General features: G+C 44.8%; 1 protein-coding gene across 2 annotated transcripts in view; it reads right to left on the bottom strand.

The window, feature by feature from the left end:
- miga1 (mitoguardin 1) overlaps positions 1–21,054 on the bottom strand; it is a 125,913-nt gene that overhangs the window by 93,472 nt on the left and 11,387 nt on the right. For both annotated transcript variants that reach the window (XM_072574766.1, XM_072574767.1), the window contains exon 4: positions 4,296–4,426. In XM_072574766.1, the coding sequence (XP_072430867.1) occupies positions 4,296–4,426 (131 nt within the window). The remainder of the gene's footprint in view (positions 1–4,295; positions 4,427–21,054) is intronic.

The following is a 21,054-nucleotide window of genomic DNA, read 5'->3' as shown; positions in this document are numbered from 1 at the left end:
ATGCCAGAAGAGAGCAGACGATGAGGAAGGCCGAGAGGAGACAGGTGCAAGAGACCCCGGGGGAAGTACCTGTCAGGAACAAGTTGAAGCTTTTGGAAACAGTAGAGACTGAGGACACTGCCAGTTCGCAAGGCGGCCAGGTCTGTCAATCAAAAGTTGGCACAGAGGCAGAGCGGGAGAGTCGGACATCGCACAGAGCCGTGGTAATAGGGGACTCCATCGTAAGAGGAACTGACCGGGGTTTTTGTGGCAGCAGACGGGATTTAAGGATGGTGTGTTGCCTTCCTGGTGCCAGGGTGAAAGACATCACGGACAGAGTGCAGGAAATCCTCAAGGACGAGGGTGAAGAGCCAGAGGTGGTGGTACATGTCGGCACAAATGATGTCGGGAAGAAGAGGAGGAACATACTACAGCGGGACTTCGGAGAACTAGGAAGAAGGCTGAAAAGCAGGACATCCAGGGTGGTTATCTCCAGTTTGCTTCCAGTTCCTCGGGCTGGTGTGGCCAGAAACAGGGAGATAATGGACTTGAACGTGTGGCTGGGGAACTGGTGCAGGAAGCAAGGATTTAAGTTCTTGGATCACTAGGGTATATTTTGTGGTAAGCATAAATTCTACAAGAGAGACAGTTTGCAGCTTAATAGGTTAGTATCAGCATTCTGGCAGGCAGGTTTTCTACTGCATCACCGCTACATTTAAACTAAGTAGTTGGGGGGAGGGGACAAACTGGATGTTTAAAAAGGAAATTGAAAGGAAAGTTAGAACAAGAGAAGTCAAGAAAGACAACTGTATCAATGAGGCAGAAAACTCGGAAAAGGATCATGCTGTAAGGTTGAGTGAAATAGGGGTTGATGGGAAGAGTGAGAGCAGTAGCAAATTAAAAATACTATACATGAATGCACGAAGCATTAGACATAAGATGGATGAGCTTGAGGCTCTTTTGGAAATTGGCAGATACAATATTGTGGGGATAACTGAGACATGGCTTCAAGTGGACAGGGCCTGGGAAATGAATATTCAAGGCTACACGTGCTATCGTAAGGACAGACTGATGGGCAGAGGGGGAGGGGTGGCCTTGTTGGTAAAGGAGGATATTCAGTCCCTTGCACGGGGGGACCTAGAGTCAGGGGATGTAGAGTCAGTCTGGATAGAGCTGCGAAATAATAAGGGTAAAAAGACCCTCTTGGGAGTCATCTACAGGTCCCCAAATAGTAGTCTGGATGTCGGATGTAAGTTGAATCAGGAGCTAAAATTGGCCTGTTGCAAAGATGTTACTACAGTTGTTATGGGGGATTTTAATATACAGGTAGACTGGGAGAATCAGGATGGTATTGGACCTCAAGAAAGAGACTTTGTGGAGTGCAGAGATGGATTCTTAGAGCAGCTGGTGCTGGAGCCGACCAGGGAGAAGGCAATTCTGGATTTGGTATTGTGTAACAAACCAGAATTGGTCAGAGACCTCGAAGTGAAGGAGCCATTGGGACGTAGTGACCACAATATATTAAGCTTCAATCTGCAATTTGAGAGGGAGAGGGTACAGTCGGAAGTGACAGTACTTCTGTTGAATAAAGGGAACTATGGAGCTATGAGGGAGGAGCTGGCCAAAGTTCAATGGTGAATACCTTAGCAGGGATGACAGTGGAGGAACAATGGCGGATATTTCTGTGTATAATGCAGAAGGTGCAGGATCAGTTCATTCCTAAAAGGAAGAAAGATCCCAGGAGGAGGCATGGGCGGCCGTGGCTGACGAGGGAAGTTAAGAAACATATAAAGTTAAAAGAGAAAAAGTATAACATAGCAAAGATAAGTGGGAAAACGGAGGACTCGGAAGCTTTAAAAGAGCAACAGAGGATTACTAAGAAGGAAATACACAGAGAAAAAATGAGGTACGAAGGTAAACTGGCCAAAAATATAAAGGAGGATAGTAAAAGCTTTTTTAAGTATGTGCAAGGCAAAAAAATGGTTAGGACTAAAATTGGGCCCTTGAAGACAGAAACAGGGGAATATATTACGGGGAACAAAGAAATGGCAGAAGAGTTAAATGGGTACTTCAGTTCTGTGTTCACTGGGGAAGACACAAGCTATCTCCCTGAGGTAACAGTGGCTGAAGGACCTGAACTTAAGAGAATCTATATTTGCCAGGAATTGGTGTTGGAGAGACAATTAGGTCTGAAAGGTGATAAGTCCCCGGGGCCTGATGGTCTACATCCCAGGGTACTGAAAGAGGTGGCACGGGAAATCGTGGATGTGTTGGTGATTATTTTCCAGAGTTCGATAGATTCGGGGTCGGTTCTTGAGGATTGGAGGGTGGCTAATGTTATACCACTTTTTAAGAAAGGTGGGAGAGAGAAAGCAGGAAATTATAGACCAGTTAGTCTGACCTCAGTGGTGGGAAAGATGTTGGAGTCTATTATAAAGGATGAAATTACGGCACATCTGGATAGGAGTAACTGGATAGGTCAGAGTCAGCATGGATTTATGAAGGGGAAATCATGCTTGACTAATCTTCTTGAATTTTTTGAGGATGTAACTCTGAAGATGGATGAGGGAGATCCAGTAGATGTAGTGTACCTGGACTTTCAGAAAGCCTTTGATAAAGTCCCACACAGGAGGTTAGTGAGTAAAATTAGGGCGCATGGTATTGGGGGCAAAGTATTAGATTGGATTGAAAGTTGGTTGGCTGATAGGAAACAAAGGGTAGTGATAAACGGCTCCATTTCGGAATGGCAGGCAGTGACCAGTGGGGTACCGCAGGGATCCGTGCTGGGACCGCAGCTTTTTACAATATACGTTAATGATATAGAAGATGGTATCAGCAATTACATTAGCAAATTTGCTGATGATACAAAGCTGGGTGGCAGGGTGAAATGTGATGAGGATGTTAGGAGATTATAGGGTGACCTGGACAAGTTAGGTGAGTGGGCAGATGTATGGCAGATGCAGTTTAATGTGGATAAATGTATGGTTATCCACTTTGGTGGCAAGAACAGGAAGGCAGATTACTACCTCAATAGAATCAATTTAGGTAAAGGGGCAGTACAGAGAGATCTGGGTGTTCTTGTACACCAGTCAATGAAGGTAAGCATGCAGGTACAGCAGGTAGTGAAGAAGGCTAATAGCATGCTGGCCTTCATAACAAGAGGAATTGAGTATAGAAGCAAAGAGGTGCTTCTGCAGCTGTACAGGGCCCTGGTGAGACCACACCTGGAGTACTGTGTGCAGTTCTGGTCTCCAAATTTGAGGAAAGACATTCTGGCTATTGAGGGAGTGCAGCGTAGGTTCACAAGGTCAATTCCTGGAATGGCGGGATTACCTTACACTGAAAGACTGAAGCGACTGGGCTTGTATACCCTTGAGTTTAGAGGACTGAGAGGGAATCTGATTGAGACATATAAGATTATTAAAGGATTGGACACTCTGGAGGCAGGAAACATGTTTCCGCTGATGGGTGAGTGTCGAACCAGAGGACACAGCTTAAAAATACGGGGTAGACCATTTAGGACAGAGATGAGGAGAAACGTCTTCACCCAGAGAGTGGTGGGTGTGTGGAATGCTCTGCCCCAGAAGGCAGTGGAGGCCCAGTCTCTGGATTCATTTAAGAAAGAGTTGGATAGAGCTCTCAAAGATTGAGAAATCAAGGGTTATGGAGATAAGGCAGGAAGAGGATACTGATTAGGAATGATCAGCCATGAATGGCGGTGCAGGCTCGAAGGGCTGAATGGCCTATTCCTGCACCTATTGTCTATTTTCTATTAGAGTGGTGCTGGAAAAGCACAGCAGTTCAGGCAGCATCCGAGGAGCAGGAAAATTGACATTTCGGGAAAAAGCCCTTCATCAGGAATACAGGCAGAGAGCCCGAAGGGCGGAGAGATAAATGAGAGGAGGGTGGGGGTGGGGAGAAAGTAGCATAGAGTACAATAGGTGAGTGGGGGTGGGGATGAAGGTGATAGGTCTAATTGCCTTTCTAATTGCCAACTGGATCTACTTGTTAATCTTAAAAGAGTGCTGAAATAGGGCTCCCAAGACCCCTTATGATTCAGATTTCCGAAGCCTTTCCCCATTTAGAAAACAGTTTACACTTTACTCTTCATGCCAATGCGTCTCACACTTTCCGACTCTGTATTCAATCTGCCACTTGCTTGCCCATTCTCCTGCCCTGTCCAAGTTCTCTGTAGCCTCCCCACTTCCTCCACAATACCTGCCCCTCCACCTAGCTTTGTGTCACCTTCAAAACGTAGTACAATGCTCTCAGTTCCTTCACCCAGGGATTTGAGTGACTGTTCATCAGCTACTTACTGAGGCCAGGCTCTGCACTGAGCCAGAGTACTTGCTGAGCAGTCCCACAGATGCGTAAGTGTTGAGCGATTGTGATCCCTTCGACTGCAGGGAGAGGCTCAGGTTCTGCCGACTGCTGGCACAACTCGAACCTGTGGATGGAGGTCACAGAGAGGGAAATTACATTGTCGCAAATGCATCCTTTGTACAGGCTGAAAGACAGAAAGAACTTGTATTTATATAGCGCCTTTCAGCACAATATTGAATGCAAGAACGCTCGAAGGGTTGTTGTTGCAGTGATGCAGGAAACGTTGCAGCTCAATTTTGAGCAGAGCAAAGGAAAAAGATAAAAATGATTTTGGGTCACATTTGTTGAGGAGCACTGACCAGAACGCGAGGGAGAGATCCCCTACTATTTTGCTAATCTCCATCCAACAAAGCAGTTTGAACGCCGTTCTGGCATGGTACCTTTAAACGACAGTTCCCACAGCACACGGCTTCCTCAGCCTGCTTTATACACTCAGAGCTTTGACCCCAATCTTCTCTCTCATGGGTGAGAATAGCACCAGTTGAACCCAGGCTGACCCATTATTCCGAGTTCCCTACACTCGGACACAAATCTTTTCACATCTTGTGAAAAGCAGTAACCTCTTTCGAAAGCCTCTTCAAAGAATCCCTCGTGTGGAAACAGGCTCTCCATCCCAACAAGTCCACACCGACCCTCAGAAGAGTATCCCACCCAGACACATTTCCCTACCCTATTACTCTACATTTAACCCTGACTAATGCACCTAACTTACACATCCCTCAACACTATGGGCAATTTAGCATGGCCAATCCACCTAACCTGCACATCTTTGAATTGTGGGAGGAAACCAGAGCACCCGGAGGAAACCCACGCAGACACGGGGAGAATGTGCAAACTCCACACAGACAGTTGCCTGAGGCAGGAATCTTGTTAAAGCAGTAACTAAACTGAGAGACTGATGCAGATTTAGATTTGCGAAGTCATTGTTGACTTTTCCTTTAACATATTGTTCAGTCATTTTGAAGATCTCAGTTAGAACACACCTCGACTTCCTAAAGCAAAGTTTATGCAGTTTATCCTCATAATTTAATACTTATATATAAAAATACAATTGCCCAGTACATGAATAATATTGACTACAACCCTGTCCAACAGAAGGTAAACATGGACAACTTATAATCACAGCTAACTTGTCCTATACACTTACAGCATAATCTGTCACGTCTTGTGACAGCCACGGCTCAGCAGTTACATTCCTACCACTGGAACAGCCTTGGGTTCAAATTCCATTTAACAGCTTGGAGTCATAGAGGTTTACAGCATGAAAAAAGGTCTTTCAGCCCGACTTGTCCATGCTGCCCAGTTTTCAGAATTAATCTAGTCCCATTTGCCTGTGTTTGGTCCATATCCCTCCACACCTATCCCATCCATATACCTGTCCAAATGTTTCCTAAATGTCAAAACTGTACTCGTCTCCACCACTACCTCTAGCAGCCCCTTCCAGACACTCACCACCCTCTGTGGGTGAAAACAGCCCCTCTGGACCCTTTTGTATCTCTCCCCTCTCACCTTAAACCTACGCACTCTAGTTTTAGACTCCCTCACCATTGGGTAAAGCTCATCTATGCCTCTCATGATTGCAGCTTCAAGTGCAAATTCTCAACTGACGCTCCTAAGCAGATCTGAGGGAAGGTTGCACAGCCAGGAGTGCCGTCTTTCAGATGAGACGTTAAACTAGAGACACAAAAGATCCCATGATGCTTTTTAAAAGAGACCAGGGAAATCCTCCCTGTGTGCTGGTTAATATTTATTTCCCAATTAATATGACAGAAGGACATAGCTTGCTTCGAGCAAATTGATTGCTGCATTTCCAATACTTCAATACTGACTGCATTTCAAAACAATGTTATTTATTGCAAGTTACTTTGAGACAACATGAGGAAAGGAGCTATATAAATACAGCCACAGACTCTTGGAGATGTACAGCACGGAAACAGAATCTTCAGTCCAACCCATTCACGCCAACCAGATATCCCAACCCAATCTAGTCCCATCTGCCAGCACCTGGCCCATATCCCTCCAAACCCTTCCTATTCATACACACATCCAGATGCTTTTTAAATGCTGGAATTGTTCTAGCCTCTAGGAGAAAGTGAGGACTGCAGATGCTGGAGATCAGAGCTGAAAAATGTGTTGCTGGAAAAGTGCAGCAGGTCAGGCAGCATCCAAGGAGCAGGAGAATCGACGTTTCAGGCATAAGCCCTTCTTCAGGAATTCCTGCTCCTTGGATGCTGCCTGACCTGCTGCGCTTTTCCAGCAACACATTTTTCAGCATTGTACTAGCCTCCACCACTTTCTCTGGCAGCTTATTCCATACATTCAGCACCCTGTGTGTGAAAAGTTTGCCCCTTAGGTCCCTTATATATCTTTCCCTCTCACCCTAAATCTATGCCCTTTAGTCCTGGACTCCCCAACCCCAAGGGAAAGACCTTGTCTATTTATCCTATCTATGTCACTCATGATTTTATAAACCTCTGTAAGGTTACCCCTCAGGTTCCAACGCTCCAGGGAAAACAGCCTCTTCAGCCCATAACATCTTTCCGATAGGAAGGAGACCAGAATTGCATGCAATATTCCAACAGTGGCCTAACCAATGTTCTGTACAGCCATAACATGGCCTTCCAACTCCTGTACTCAATACTCTGACCGACAAAGGAAAGCATACCAAACACCTTCTTCACTATCCTATCTACCATGGTTTTTCGACTTATCGAAAAGACAGAGAGGTGGGCAGAGGGGGTGGAGTTGCCTTGTTAGTTAAGAACAAAATTAAATCTATGGTATTGAATGACATAGCGTCGGATGATGTGGAGTCTGTGTGGGTGGAATTGAGGAACCACAAAGGCAAAAAAACCATAATTGGAGTTGTGTACAGACCTCCTAACAGTGGTCAGGACCAGGGACGCAACATGTACCGGGAAATAGAGAAGGCATGTCAGAAAGGCAAGGTTACATTGATCATGGGTGACTTCAATATGCAGGTGGACTGGGTAAATAATGTTGCTAGTGGATCTAAAGAAAGGGAATTCATGGAATGCTTACAGGATGGCTTTTTGGAACAGCTAGTCATGGAGCCCACAAGAGAGCAGGCTATTCTGGACCTAGTGCTTTGCAATGAACCAGACTCTATAAAAGATCTTAAAGTAAGGGAACCCTTAGGAAGTAGCGACCATAATATGGTAGAGTTCAGTCTGGAGTTTGAAAGGGAGAAGGCGAAATCTGATGTAATGGTGTTACAGTTGAATAAAGGTAATTATGAGGGCATGAGAGAGGAACTGACTAAAATAGACTGGAAGCAGAGGCTAACCGGGAAGACACTAGAGCAAAAATGGCAGGAGTTTGTAGGTATAATTGAGGACACTGTACAGAGGTTCATTCCCAAGAAAAGAAAGATTAACCGGGGAGGGATTAGACAACCTTGGCTGACAAAGGAAGTCAGGAAATGTATTAAAGAAAAAGAGAGATCCTATAAAGTGGCTAAGAACAGTGGGAAATCAGAAGATTGGGAAGGATACAAAAGCCAACAGAGGATAACAAAGAGTGTAATAAGAAATGAGAGGATCAAATATGAAGGTAGGCTAGCCAGTAATATTAGAAATAATAGTAAAAGTTTCTTTCAGTACATAAGAAACAAACGACAGGCAAAAGTAGACATTGGGCCACTTCAAACTGATGCAGGGAGCCTAGTGATGGGAGATAAGGAAATAGCAGGAGAACTTAACAAGTACTTTGCGTCAGTTTTCACAGTGGAAGACAGGAGTAATATCCCAAAAATTAAAGGGTGTCACGGGGCTGAGTTGAGTATGGTTGCCATTACGAAAGAGATAGTGCTAGAAAAGTTAAAAAGTCTTAAAATTGATAAATCTCCTGGCCCCGATGGGATACACCCTAGAGTTCTGAGAGAGGTTGCTGAGGAAATAGCAGAGGCATTGGTTGAGATCTTTCAAGAGTCACTGGAGTCAGGAAAGGTCCCGGACGATTGGAAGATGGCTGTAGTAACCCCCTTGTTCAAGAAAGGATCAAGGCAAAAGATGGAAAATTATAGGCCAATCAGCTTAACCTCGGTTGTTGGTAAAATTCTAGAATCCATCATTAAGGATGAGGTTTCTAAATTCTTGGAAGAGCAGAGTCTGATTAGAACAAGTCAACATGGATTTAGTAAAGGGAGGTCATGCCTGACAAACCTGTTGGAATTTTTTGAAGAGGTAACAAGTAGGTTAGACCAGGGGAACCCAGTGGATGTGGTCTATCTGGACTTTCAAAAGGCCTTTGATAAGGTGCCACACGGGAGACTGCTGAGCAAGGTGAGGGCCCATGGTGTTCGAGGTGAGCTGCTGGGATGGATTGAGGATTGGCTATCTAACAGAAGGCAGAGAGTTGGGATAAAAGGTTCTTTTTCAGAATGGCAGCCGGTGACGAGCGGTGTCCCGCAGGGTTCGGTGCTGGGGCCACAGCTGTTCGCATTATATATTAATGATTTGGATGAGGGAACCGGGGGCATTCTAGCGAAGTTTGCCGATGATACAAAGTTAGGTAGACAGGCAGGTAGTACTGAGGAAGTGGGGAGGCTACAGAAGGATCTAGACAGGTTGAGAGAGTGGTCCAGGAAATGGCTGATGGAATTTAACGTGAGCAAGTGCGAGGTCTTGCACTTTGGCAAAAAGAATATAGGAATGGACTACTTTCTAAATGGTGAGAAACTTAATAAAGCCAAAGCACAAAGGGATCTGGGAGTGCTAGTCGAGGATTCTCTAAAGGTAAACATGCAGGTTGAGTCTGTGATTAAGAAAGCGAATGCAATGTTGTCTCTTATCTCAAGAGGGTTGGAATATAAAAGCAGAGATGTACTACTAAGACTTTATAAAGCTCTGGTTAGGCCCCATTTGGAGTACTGTGTCCAGTTTTGGTCCCCACACCTCAGGAAGGACATACTGGCACTGGAACGTGTCCAGCGGAGATTCACACGGATGATCCCTGGAATGACAGGTCTAGCATATGAGGAACGGCTGAGGATACTGGGATTGTATTCGTTGGAGTTTAGAAGATTAAGGGGAGATCTAATAGAGACGTACAAAATAATACATGGCTTTGAAAAGGTGGATGCTAGAAAATTGTTTCTGTTAGGCGAGGAGACTAGGACCCGTGGACACAGCCTTAGAATTAGAGGGGGTCATTTCAGAACGGAAATGCGGAGACATTTCTTCAGCCAGAGAGTGGTGGGCCTGTGGAATTCATTGCCACGGAGTGCAGTGGAAGCCGGGACGCTAAATGTCTTCAAGGCCGAGATTGATAGGTTCTTGTTGTCTAGAGGAATTAAGGGCTACGGGGAGAATGCTGGCAAGTGGAGCTGAAATGCGCATCAGCCATGATTGAATGGCGGAGTGGACTCGATGGGCCGAATGGCCTTACTTCCACTCCTATGTCTTATGGTCTTATGGTCTTACCTGTGACTCCATTTTCAAGGAACTATGAACCTGCACATCAAGGTCTCTTTGTTTAGCAACACCCCCCCAGGACCTTACCATTAAGTGTGTACGGCCTGCTCTGATTTGCTTTCCCAAAATGCAGCACCTCACATTTATCTGAATTAAACTCCATCTGCCACTCCTCAGCCCAATGGCCCATCTGATCAAGATCCTGTTGTAATCTGAGGTAACCTTCTTCACTGTCCACTACACCTTTAAGTTTGGTGTCATCTGCAAACTTACTAACTATACCTCTGATGTTCACGTCCAAATCATCTATATAAATGTAGGCTCCTGCTTTTTAAAATATTTTTCCAATGGAGAGCAAAGCATTCTGTTGGCAAATGGTTCCAAGATTACTGTTATATAAAGCACTTTTAACACTTACAAGATGTACTACACAACACCGAGAAACAAAATACCAGATATTCTGATCTCCAGCAGTGATAATTATCACTTGGTTGGATGAGTACATGAAGGAAATTCCTCTTCTATTGATTTCACACAGAAGCTGAAATGGGAAAGTGCTGATGCAATGTTTAAGTGTTGCACTTGTGTGGTCAGCTTATGAAAAGAGACTCTTCAATCAGAACAGACACAGTTACATGTTAAATTCCCATTAGTGCTGCCTGAGTGTCAAACACAATTATATTTCACCAGCCAACTTATAAATCCTGACAAGGGATGTGAGGTAGAGCACCATGGTACTCCTTAGATCTTAGGCAATAAGATATCGGAGCAGAATTAGACCATTCTGCCCATCAAGTCTGCTCCACCATTCAATCTTGGCTGATAGGTTTCGCAAACCTGATTCTCCTGCCTTCTGGCTGCAACCCTGGATCCCCTTACTAATCAAGAACCCAACTATCTCTGGTTGAATACATTCAATGACTTGGCCTCCACAACCCTCTGCACACAATGAGTTCCACTGATTCACCACCCTCTGGCTGAACAAAGTCCTCCTCATCTCAGTTCTAAAGGGTCATCCCTTCACTCTGAGGATGTGCCCTCGGATCCTGGTCTCTCTCAACAGTGGGAACATCTTCTCCACATCCACTCCATCCAGGCCTCTCAGTATTCTGTAAGTTTCAATCAGACCCCACCTTCGTCCTTCTAAACTCCATCAAAGACAAACACAGAGTCCTCAACCATTCCCCTCATATAACAAGCCCTTCATTCTGGGATCATTCTTGCAAACCCTGTACATCCTTCTTAGATACAGGTCTCAAAACTGCTCACAATATTCCAAATGCGATCTGACCAGATCCTTATATAGTCTCAGTAGTATGTTTCTACCATTCTTTTCTAGCCCACCCCTCCCCACAACAAAACGAATGCTAACACTGCATTTCATCTTCCTAACCACTGAGTGAATTTACATGTTAACCTTAACAGAATTCTGAACTAAGACTCCCAAGTTCCTATATGCTTCAGGTTTCTGAAGCCTTTTCCCATTTAGAAAATAGTCTGTGCCTCTATTCTTCTACCAAAGTGTATAACGTCACACTTTGCCACCTCTTTGCCCACTCTCCTAGACAACCCAAGTCTGTCTGCAGCCCCTACTTCCTCAACACTTACCCATTCCTCCACCTATCTTTGGGTCATCTGCAAACCTAGCACCGATTTTCCTTTCCAAGCTGACATTCCTGTCATAGTGAAAATCATTTATATTGGTTGTCTGTGTGCCTCAGTTTTTTGTTAGAATGAGCAGACAGCTTGCAATTAATTGGGCTAATAATTCAAACACTTGATCAGGTTATATTTCATCATAGAATCCTGACAGTGCGGAAGCACGCCATTCGGCCCATCGAGTCCACACCGACCCTCCGAAGAGCATCCCACCCAGATCCACCCCCCCAATCCTGTATTTCCTATGGCAAACCCATCTAACCTGCGCATCCCTGGACACTATGAGCAATTTAACATGGCCAGTCCACCTAACCTGCACATCTTTGGACTGTGGAATGAAACCAGAGCACCCAGAGCAATTGATTGATTGATTTATTGTCATGTGTACTGAAGGATAGTGAAAAGCTTTGTTAAACCTATGCAGAGAGAACATGCAAACTCCACACAGGCAGTCACCCAAGGAATCAAACCTGGGTCCCTGATGCTGTGAGGCAGCACTGCTAACCACTGAGCCACCTTTATATAACCAAGATTTAGTGATGAGAAGTGGTGCTCCACAAAGGTCCATGGTTTTTCTCCACTTTTCATGCTATTTTCCAGGGATTTCACAGCTCTTCTCCCAATGTCACTGCTCATCTTTCCTCACTATTGGCTTGGGAGAGGTCAGAAAGCTGCATGGGTAAATACAGGAAAGATGTTCTTGATGACAGGGGGGACCAAAACCAGGAGTCACAGTCCAAAACATTGAATATATTCAAGAAGGAGTTAGATACAGTTCTAATGGCTAAAGGTTTCAAAGGGTAAGGGGTGAAAGTGTGAATAGGAGACTGAGTTGGATGATCAGCCATGATCATATTGAACGGCAGAACAGGCTCAAAGGGCTGAATGGCCCACACCATTTTTTTAAGTTTCTATGCCCATGTTAGTTGTTGGGGGCACTATTAGGCAGGTCAGCATTTAATGCCTAGCTCTACTTTTCCTGGTGATGAATAGTGGTGAGCCACCTCCTTGGAACCACTGCAGTCCATTTGGTATGGGGTAGATAATGCAGCTGCAGAAGGAGTTCCAAGATTTTGACCTAGTGACAGTGAAGGAACGGCAATATATTTCCAAGTCAGGATGGTGAGTGGCTTGGAGGGCAACTTGCAGGTGGGTATGCTCCCATGTATCTGTTGCCCCATTCGTTCTAGAAGGAAGTGGCCGTTGGTTTGGAAGAGGCTGCTGAAGAAGCCTTGGTGAATGTCTGCAATGTGTCTTGTAGACAGTATACATTGCTGTTACTGAGCATCGATGGTGGATGGAGTGGATATAGAATGGAATGGACAGACTGGCCTATACCTGTGTCATTTATCCTACGTAAATCTATGCAGCCCAGTTCCATGAAGCCTTTAAGCCTTTCTCAACATACAGTGAATCAGATACGGCCATGATGTAAAAACCTACATCAACTATCAAAATGAAGCTGTGAGGAGAATCACATTTTATACAAGAGCCCATCATGACTCCGGGAATCAAAGCAAATCACAGCCAATAAGGTGTTTGTGAATTCCAGACATTGTTGTGACAGAGAAAAATAGCATTCAGGGATCAAGTCTCACAAACTTGGGGAGGCACAGGGGTTAGCACTGCTGCCTCACAGCACCAGGGTCCCAGATTCAATTCCAACCCCGTGCACATTCTCCCCGTGCCTGTGTGGGTTTCCTCCCACAACCCAAAGATGCGCAGGTCAGGTGAATTGGCCATGCTAAAATTTGCCCATAGTGTTAGGTGCATAAGTCAGAGGGAAATGGGTCTGGATGGGTTACTCTTTGGAGGGTCGGTGTGGACTGGTTGGGCTGAAGGGTCTGTTCCCACACACTTGGGAATCTAATCTATTTCAGCAGCATTTTGAATTTGCTTGCATTTCTAAATTCTGCCTTGACAACCTGTCATGAATAAGAATAACAAGAATCTTAGAAATCAGGCGTAACTAAATTCCCAAATCAAAAGCTGCAATGCTGGAAATCAGAATCAACAAAAGAAATTGCTAGAAAAGCTCAGCAGGTCTGGCAACATGTATGACGAGAAATCAGAGTTAATGTTTCAGGTCCAGTGACACTTCATTAGAAACGAGGAGATTGGTTTCTCTCCATAGATGCTGCCAGACCTGCTGAGCTTTTCCAGCAATTTCTCTGGAGTGGGGGAGTCCAGAACTCGAGGGCATAGGTTCAGGGTGAGGGGAAAGATTTTAAAGGGATCTAAGGGGCAACGCTTTCACACAGAGGATAGTGTGTGTATGGAATTAGCTACCAGAGGAAGTGGTGGAGGCTGGGACAATTACATTTAAAAGGCATCTGGATGGGTACATGAATAGGAAGGGTTTAGAGGGATATGGGCCAAATGTTGGCAAATGGGACTAGATTAGGTTAGGATATCTGATCTGCATGGACAAGTTGGACCAAAGGGTCTGTTTCTGTGCTGTACATCGCTATGACTCTAATGTCTTTTTAAAGAAAGAGGCCATTAGTCTCAAACAGGGTTGTTTGATTTTCACAGATCAATCTCCAATTGCACCCATTCACCATCCCCCTCAATTCTTTCTCCCTTCATATCCACGTCTGATTTCTCCATGATTTTTGCTCCAATGAAGTTCCAGGATGATGTCCTCAGCAACTCTTAATGGCCTTTGGGATATTGGTTCAATCTGAGTGACAGTAAGAGGGCAGCACTGCTGGAGGTGCTGGCTTTCTCACGTGACTTTGAAAAAAGCCACGCATCCCCTTTCAAAATTCCACAGCACTATTAGGAAGAGCAGAGAAGTGCCCTGGCTGATATTTATTCTTCAGCCAGCATCCCTGTAACAGATTGTCTTACACACTTCATTGCTTTTCAAAGGAGCTTGCTGTAGTCACACATGCTGCTACCTTGTTTCATGTTGCAACAGAGAGTATACATCAGAAATATTTTATATTAGGACATCTTGCAGTTTGGAAAAGCATGATATAAATGCAAGCTTTTTCTTTGGAAAAACCTGTTAGCTTATGCAATTTGGCCAGGAGAATAGAGGAGCTGAATATTGGCACGGTGGCACAGTGGTTAGCACTGCTGCCTCGCAGCGCCGGAGACCCGGGTTCAATTCCCACCTCAGGCGACTGACTGTGTGGAGTTTGCACGTTCTCCCCGTGTCTGCGTGGGTTTCCTCCGGGTGCTCCGGTTTCCTCCCACAGTCCAAAGATGTGCAGGTCAGGTGAATTGGCCATGCTAAATTGCCCGTAGTGTTAGGTAAGGGGTAGATGTAGATGTAGGGGTATGGGTGGGTTACGCTTCGGCGGGGCGGTGTGGACTTGTTGGGCCGAAGGGCCTGTTTCCACATTGTAAGTAATCTAATCTAATCTAAATTGAGAAAGATTGCAGAAAGCTACAGAGCAGAGAGATTTGGAAGGCTTTGTCCATGAACCACCAAAAGCTAGCACCCAAGGTGAATGAGCAATAGAGAAGGTAAATGGAAGTTTGATCTTTCATTCAAAGGGATCAGAGTTTATAAGTTGTGAGTTTGCTAAAACTGAACAAGGTACTTGTGAGACCATAGCTGGAATACTATGAACAATTTTGGGCCCCTTATCTAAGGAAAGATATTAGAGGCAGATCAGAGAAGGTTCACAAAACTGATCTCAGAGACTGTCTTATGAGAAGGTTAAGTACATTGGGCCTGTACTCATTGGAATATAAAGGAATGAGAGGAACCTTATTAAAACTTATAAGATTCTTAGGGAACTTGACAGGGTAAATGCAGGAAGATTGTTTTCCCTTGTGGGACTGTCTAAGAGCAGAGGACATAATCTCAGATTAATTGTCCACACATTTAAAAAAAAGAGACAAGGAGGATTTTTTTCTCTCAGGGGATGCGATTTGCAAAATTCTTTGCTGCACAGGCTTCTAAAGGCTGGGTCATTATGTATAATTAAAGACTGAGATGGATGGATTTTTAATCAGGAAGGGAATCAAGGGTTATGGGGAAAAGGCAGGAAAGTGGAGTTGAGGGTTATCAAATCAGGCACAATCTCAATGAATGGCAGAGCAGATAGGATGGGCTGAATGGCCTACTTCAGCTCCTACATCTTATGGTCTTTCTACTTGCAATTAATTGAAGGATTTGAGTAGTTCAGCCAGTGCAGTCTAAGCATTAATAATTGAACGTCTGAGAGAGAGGGGATTACTGTTATTGCGGTTAGATTCCTGTCTTTCTGGGACGCAGCTGAAATTTCATTCAGGCAGATTGAAAGATGGAAATAGTTCAGCTCCTAGTAAATTTGCATTGTATTTGCCCAAAACAAAAGTGAAGGAGCAAGTTTGAATGATGTCGTTGGTACATGGGGAAGGGAATTCAAATGTGAGGAATCATGCTTTGACTTCATGTGACCTTAGCCAAACCCAGCTGGCATTCTGCATTCAGTTTTGGACACTGTACCTCAATGAAGGTATATGGGTTATTTGATGCACTCATGGGAATTACGACATTGCTGTTTAGGTCAGCATTTATTACCCATCAGGCAGTTGAGAGTCAACTACTGTGGGTCTGGAATCCCATGTTAAGCCAGACCAGGTAAGGACGGCAGTTTCCTTCCCTAAAGGACATTAGTGAAGCAGATGGGTTTTCCTGACAATCAATTCGTGATCATCATTAGACTCTTCATTTCAGATTTTTACTGAATTCAAATTCCACCATCTGCTGTAACAGGATTTGAATTCCAGAATATAATCTGGGTCTCTGAATTAACAGGCCAGTGATAATACCACTAGGCCATCAACGTCCCTTGGGGTGTGCAGCACAGATTCACAGCAATGATACTGGGGGCCAAAGTAGAGCCAAATCTTGAAAACAGATCACATGGTTCCAAGGTTGGAACGGGGAGCTGGTAGGTCAACTGGTCAGCACTTGGTGGATGGGTCGAACAGGTTCATCAAGAGCTGAGTAGAGAGCAGGGTGCTGGAAAAGCACAGCAGGTCAGGCAGTATCTGAGAAAACCATTCCTGATGAAGGACTCTTGCCCGAAATGTCAATTCTCCTGCTCCTCAGATCCTGCCTGACCTGTTGTGCTTTTCCAGCACCCCACTCTTGACTCTTATCTCCAGCATCTGCAGTCCTCACTTTCTCCTCATCAAGACTGAACTGAGGACAAGTAAAACCGGCCTCCAGGTTCCCAGCAGTGACAGGCCCAGAGGCAGCACTCTAGGCAGATACAGAGGGCCTTCCTTCCTGGGAGTTGGAGCAGCCACGGGCTAACCTTGCAGGGATGTTCCTCCAACACCAATTCCCCTCAACCCCACACACATCTGCCCACACCGTGGGACATGGTGCGAACACAACATTTTAATTTAAAATGTCAAATAGAGGGCACTGTCATCTTGAAGAAGCCTCTCTCCCATTTACCTTCCATGTTGGAAAGGGTTCTGATTTTCACTCCAACATTGACATTCCTTCAGGGGACATAGAATGTGTCTTAGAATCCCTACAGTGTGGAAGCAGGCCATTCAGCCCATTGAGTCCACACCACCCCTCCAAACAGCATCCCACTCAGATCCATTCCCCTACCTTATCCACGTCTAATTCATCTAGCCTGTGCATCCCTGGACACTAAGGGGCAATTTCGCAAGGCCAATCCACTAACCTGCACATTTCTGGACTGTGGGAGGAAACGGGCGCATTCGGGGGAAACCCACGCAGTCACATGAAGAATATACAAACTCCGCACAGAGAGTCGCCCAAAGGTGGGATTGAATGGGAGTCCCTGGCACTGCGATGCTGCAGTGCTAACCACTGAGGCACCACACAACTCCTACCCAATCAAGGGGCATCCCAGCACAAATCTCAATGATTGACATTTCCTGATGAAGGGCTTATGTCTGAAACATTGATTCTCCTGCTCCTCAGAAGCTGCCTGACAAAGAACAAAGACCACTTACAGCCCAGGAACAGGCCCTTCGGCCCTCCAAGCCTGAGTCGATCCAAATCCACTGTCTAAACCAGGCGACATGGTAGCTCAGTGGTTAGCACTGCTGCCTCACAGAGCTAGGATCCCAGGTTCAATTCCAGCCTCGGGCGACTGTCTGCGTGGAATTTGCACATTCTTCCGGTGTCTGCGTGGGTTTCCTCTGGTTTCCTCCCACAGTCCAAAGATGTGCAGGTTAGGTGAATTGGCCATGCTAAATTGTCCATAGTGTTAGGTGTATTAGTCAGAGAGAAATGGTTCTGGGTGGTATACTCTTTTGAGGGTCGGTGTGGACTTTTTGGGCCGAAGGGCCTGTTTCCACACTGTACGGCATCTAATCTAATCTAAACCTGTCGCCCAATTTCTAAACATCTGTATCCCTCTGCTCCCCACCTCCTCATGCATCTGTCCAGACGCATCTTAAATGAATCTACCGTGCCTGCCTCTACCACCTCTGCTGGCAAAGCATTCCAGATGCCCACCACCCTCTGAGTAAAGTACTTGTTGTGTATATCTCCCATAAACTTTTCACCTCTCACCTTTAACACGTGACCTCTCGTTATTGAATCACTCACCCCGGGAAAAAGCTTATCTCTATCCATCCTGTCTATACTGAAAATGTGTTGCTGGAAAAGCGCAGCAGGTCAGGCAGCATCCAAGGAACAGGAGAATTGACTTATGCCCGAAACGTCGATTCTCCTGTTCCTCGGATGCTGCCTGACCTGCTGAGCTTTTCCAGCAACACATTTTCAGCTCTGATCTCCAGCATCTGCAGTCCTCACTTTCTCCTCCACCCTGTCTATACCCTTCATGATTTTGTAAACCTCAATCAGGTCCCCCCTCAATCTCCTTTTTTCTAATGAAAACAATCTTAACCTACTCAACCTTTCTTCATAGCTAGCACCTTCCATACCAGGCAACATCCTCGTAAACCTTCTCTGCACCTTCTCCAAAGCATCCACAATCTTTTGGTAATGTGGTGACCAGAACTGTACACAGTATTCTAAATGCGGTCGAACCAAAGCCTTGTACAATGTTAACATGACCTGCCAGCTTTTATACTCAATACCCCGTCTGATGAAGGCAATATACTACATGCCTTCTTGACCACTCTATCCACCTGTGCAGCCACCTTCAGGGTACAATGGGCCTGCACTCCCAGATCTCTCTGCTCATCAACTTCTCTTTACAATATAGTTCACTCTAGAATTAGACTTCCCAAAATGCATCACCTCACATTTGCCTGGATTGAACTCCACCTGCCACTTCCCCGCCCAACTCTCCAGTCTATCTATATCCTCCTGTATTCTCTGACAGTCCCTTATGCTTTCTGCCACACCACCAATCTTCTTGTCATCTGCAAACTTACTGATCAGACCAACAATGCCCTCTTCCAGATCATTTATGTATATCACAAACAACAGTGGCCCCAATACTGACCCCTGTGGAACACCACTGGTCACCTTTCTCCATTTCGAGAAACTCCCTTCAACTACTACTCTCTGTCTCCTGTTGCTCAACCAGTTCTTTATCCACCTAGCTAGAACACCCTGCACATCATGTGACTTCACTTTCTCCATTAGTCTACCATGGGGAACCTTATCAAATGTCTTACTAATGTCCATGTATATGGCATCAACAGTCCTTCCTTCATCTATCAACTTGGTCACTTCCTCAAAGAACTCTATTAAGTTGGTAAGGCACTATCTACTCCACACAAAACCATGTTGCCCATAAGCCAATTCTTTTCCAAAATATTTGGAAATATTTTGCTCTGCTTTTCCAGCACACTCTTGACTTCACTTCCAGAGCCAGGTTCAGCATTCAGAAACAATGCTGACCTCCATTTCCCACTCCTAGACAGTAGGGCCAAGCCCTAAATTTATTTTTCTTCAAGTTCGGAAGGTTGAGTTATTAGACTGCTTGAAACCATAAAGGTGTTCACTCAGGTTAACACACAAAAACTCATTTCTTGGTGGGTGGGTGGTGTTGGAGGAACCTAAAACTGGAGGACATAATCTTAAAATTAAGAATTTTTAAAAATTAGTATAAATCTGGAATCCTCCATCTAAATACTATGGATGCTGGATTGATTAAATTCTTCAAATCTGAGGTTCAAAGAGTTTTACTTTAAGCTTTACTTGGATTTCCAGAATTGATAAAGTGACACATCAAACGTTATTGCGGAATATGTAGGAGCGTGTTGCTTAAAGAGAAGATTAACTGGCTCTTAGGAAGCACAGAATAGATATAAATGAGTCTTTTTCAGGTTGGCAAGATGTGATGAGGGATGCGTAATAGCGATCTGTGCTGGGACTTCAACAGTCTAGATTAGAGTGGTGCTGGAAAAGCACAGCGGGTCAGGCAGCATCCGAGGAGCAGGAAAATCGATGTTTCGGGCAAAAGCCCTTCATCAGCCACACTGGGACCTCAACAGTTGCTGTTTACGTAAATGACTTGGAGTGAGGGATTGCCAAATTTGCAGATGATACAAAGATAGGGAGGAAATAAGTTGTTAAGAGGACATACACAGATTGCAAAAAGGCTAAGTGAGTGGGAGAGAGATCTGGCAAATAGAGTATAATGCAAAAAAATCTGAAGTTTTCCGGTTTCATTAAAAGAATGAAAATAAACTGTTTTATCTAACTGGATAGAAATTGTAGAGGTCTGAAACATAGGATGTTCTGAGGAAGGGTCACCGGACATGAAATGTTAACTCTGGTTTCTCTCTACAGATCCTGCCGGACCTGCTGAGCTTTTCCAGTAATGTCTGGCTTTTTTGTTTCTGAGATAGAGGGATCTGGGTGTCCAAGTGCATGAATGATAAAACGTTAGTTTGTAGGATTCTGGAATTAATTCACAGAATGTGGGTGTCACTGGCTGGACCAGAATTTATTGCCCATTTCCAATTACTGTGGAGAAAGTGGTGGTGAAATGCCTTCTTGAACCATTGCAGTCCATGTAGTGTAGGTAACGCCACAAAGATAGGAGGCAGCAAATTCCAGGATTTTGTCCCAGTGACAATGAAGGAAGGGCAATATATTTCCAAGTCAGGATAGTGAGTGTTTCGACAGGAACTTGCAGGGGGTGGTGTCCCTATGAATCTGTTGTCCTTGAGCTTCTGGATTTGGACAGTGCTCTCTGTAGAGACTTGGTGAAGCAAGGTGCAGCAAATAACTAAAAACGTTATCATTTATTGCAAGGGGAACTGAATACAAAAATAGCAAGGTTATGCTTTAGTTATACAGAGCACTGATGAGATCTCATCTGGAATACAGTGTACAATACTGGTCTCCTTATTTAAGGAACAATTAAAAGGACTTGGAAGCAATTCAGAGAAGGTTTACCAGACCAGGATATCTTATGAGACTAGGTTTATATCTGCTGGAGTGTAAAAATGTAAGAGACAACTTGACTGATCATGTCTGAAGGGCCTTGACTGGGGAGACGAGGAAAGGACGTTTCATTTGAAGGAACAATCTAGAACTAGAGGTCACTGTTTGAAAACCTGGGCCACCCCATTTAAGACTGGGATGAGGTGAATTTTTTTCTAGGTTGTGAGAATTTGGAACTCTGCTTCCACCACCTTTTCATGATGTGAAGGTGCCGATGTTGGACAGATTCGGACA

The sequence above is a fragment of the Chiloscyllium punctatum genome, chromosome 7 (assembly GCF_047496795.1).
Source record: "Chiloscyllium punctatum isolate Juve2018m chromosome 7, sChiPun1.3, whole genome shotgun sequence".
Taxonomy (NCBI): domain Eukaryota; kingdom Metazoa; phylum Chordata; class Chondrichthyes; order Orectolobiformes; family Hemiscylliidae; genus Chiloscyllium; species Chiloscyllium punctatum.
The sequence above is the reverse complement of the archived record's forward strand: the minus strand, read 5'-3'. Positions and strand labels throughout refer to the sequence as shown.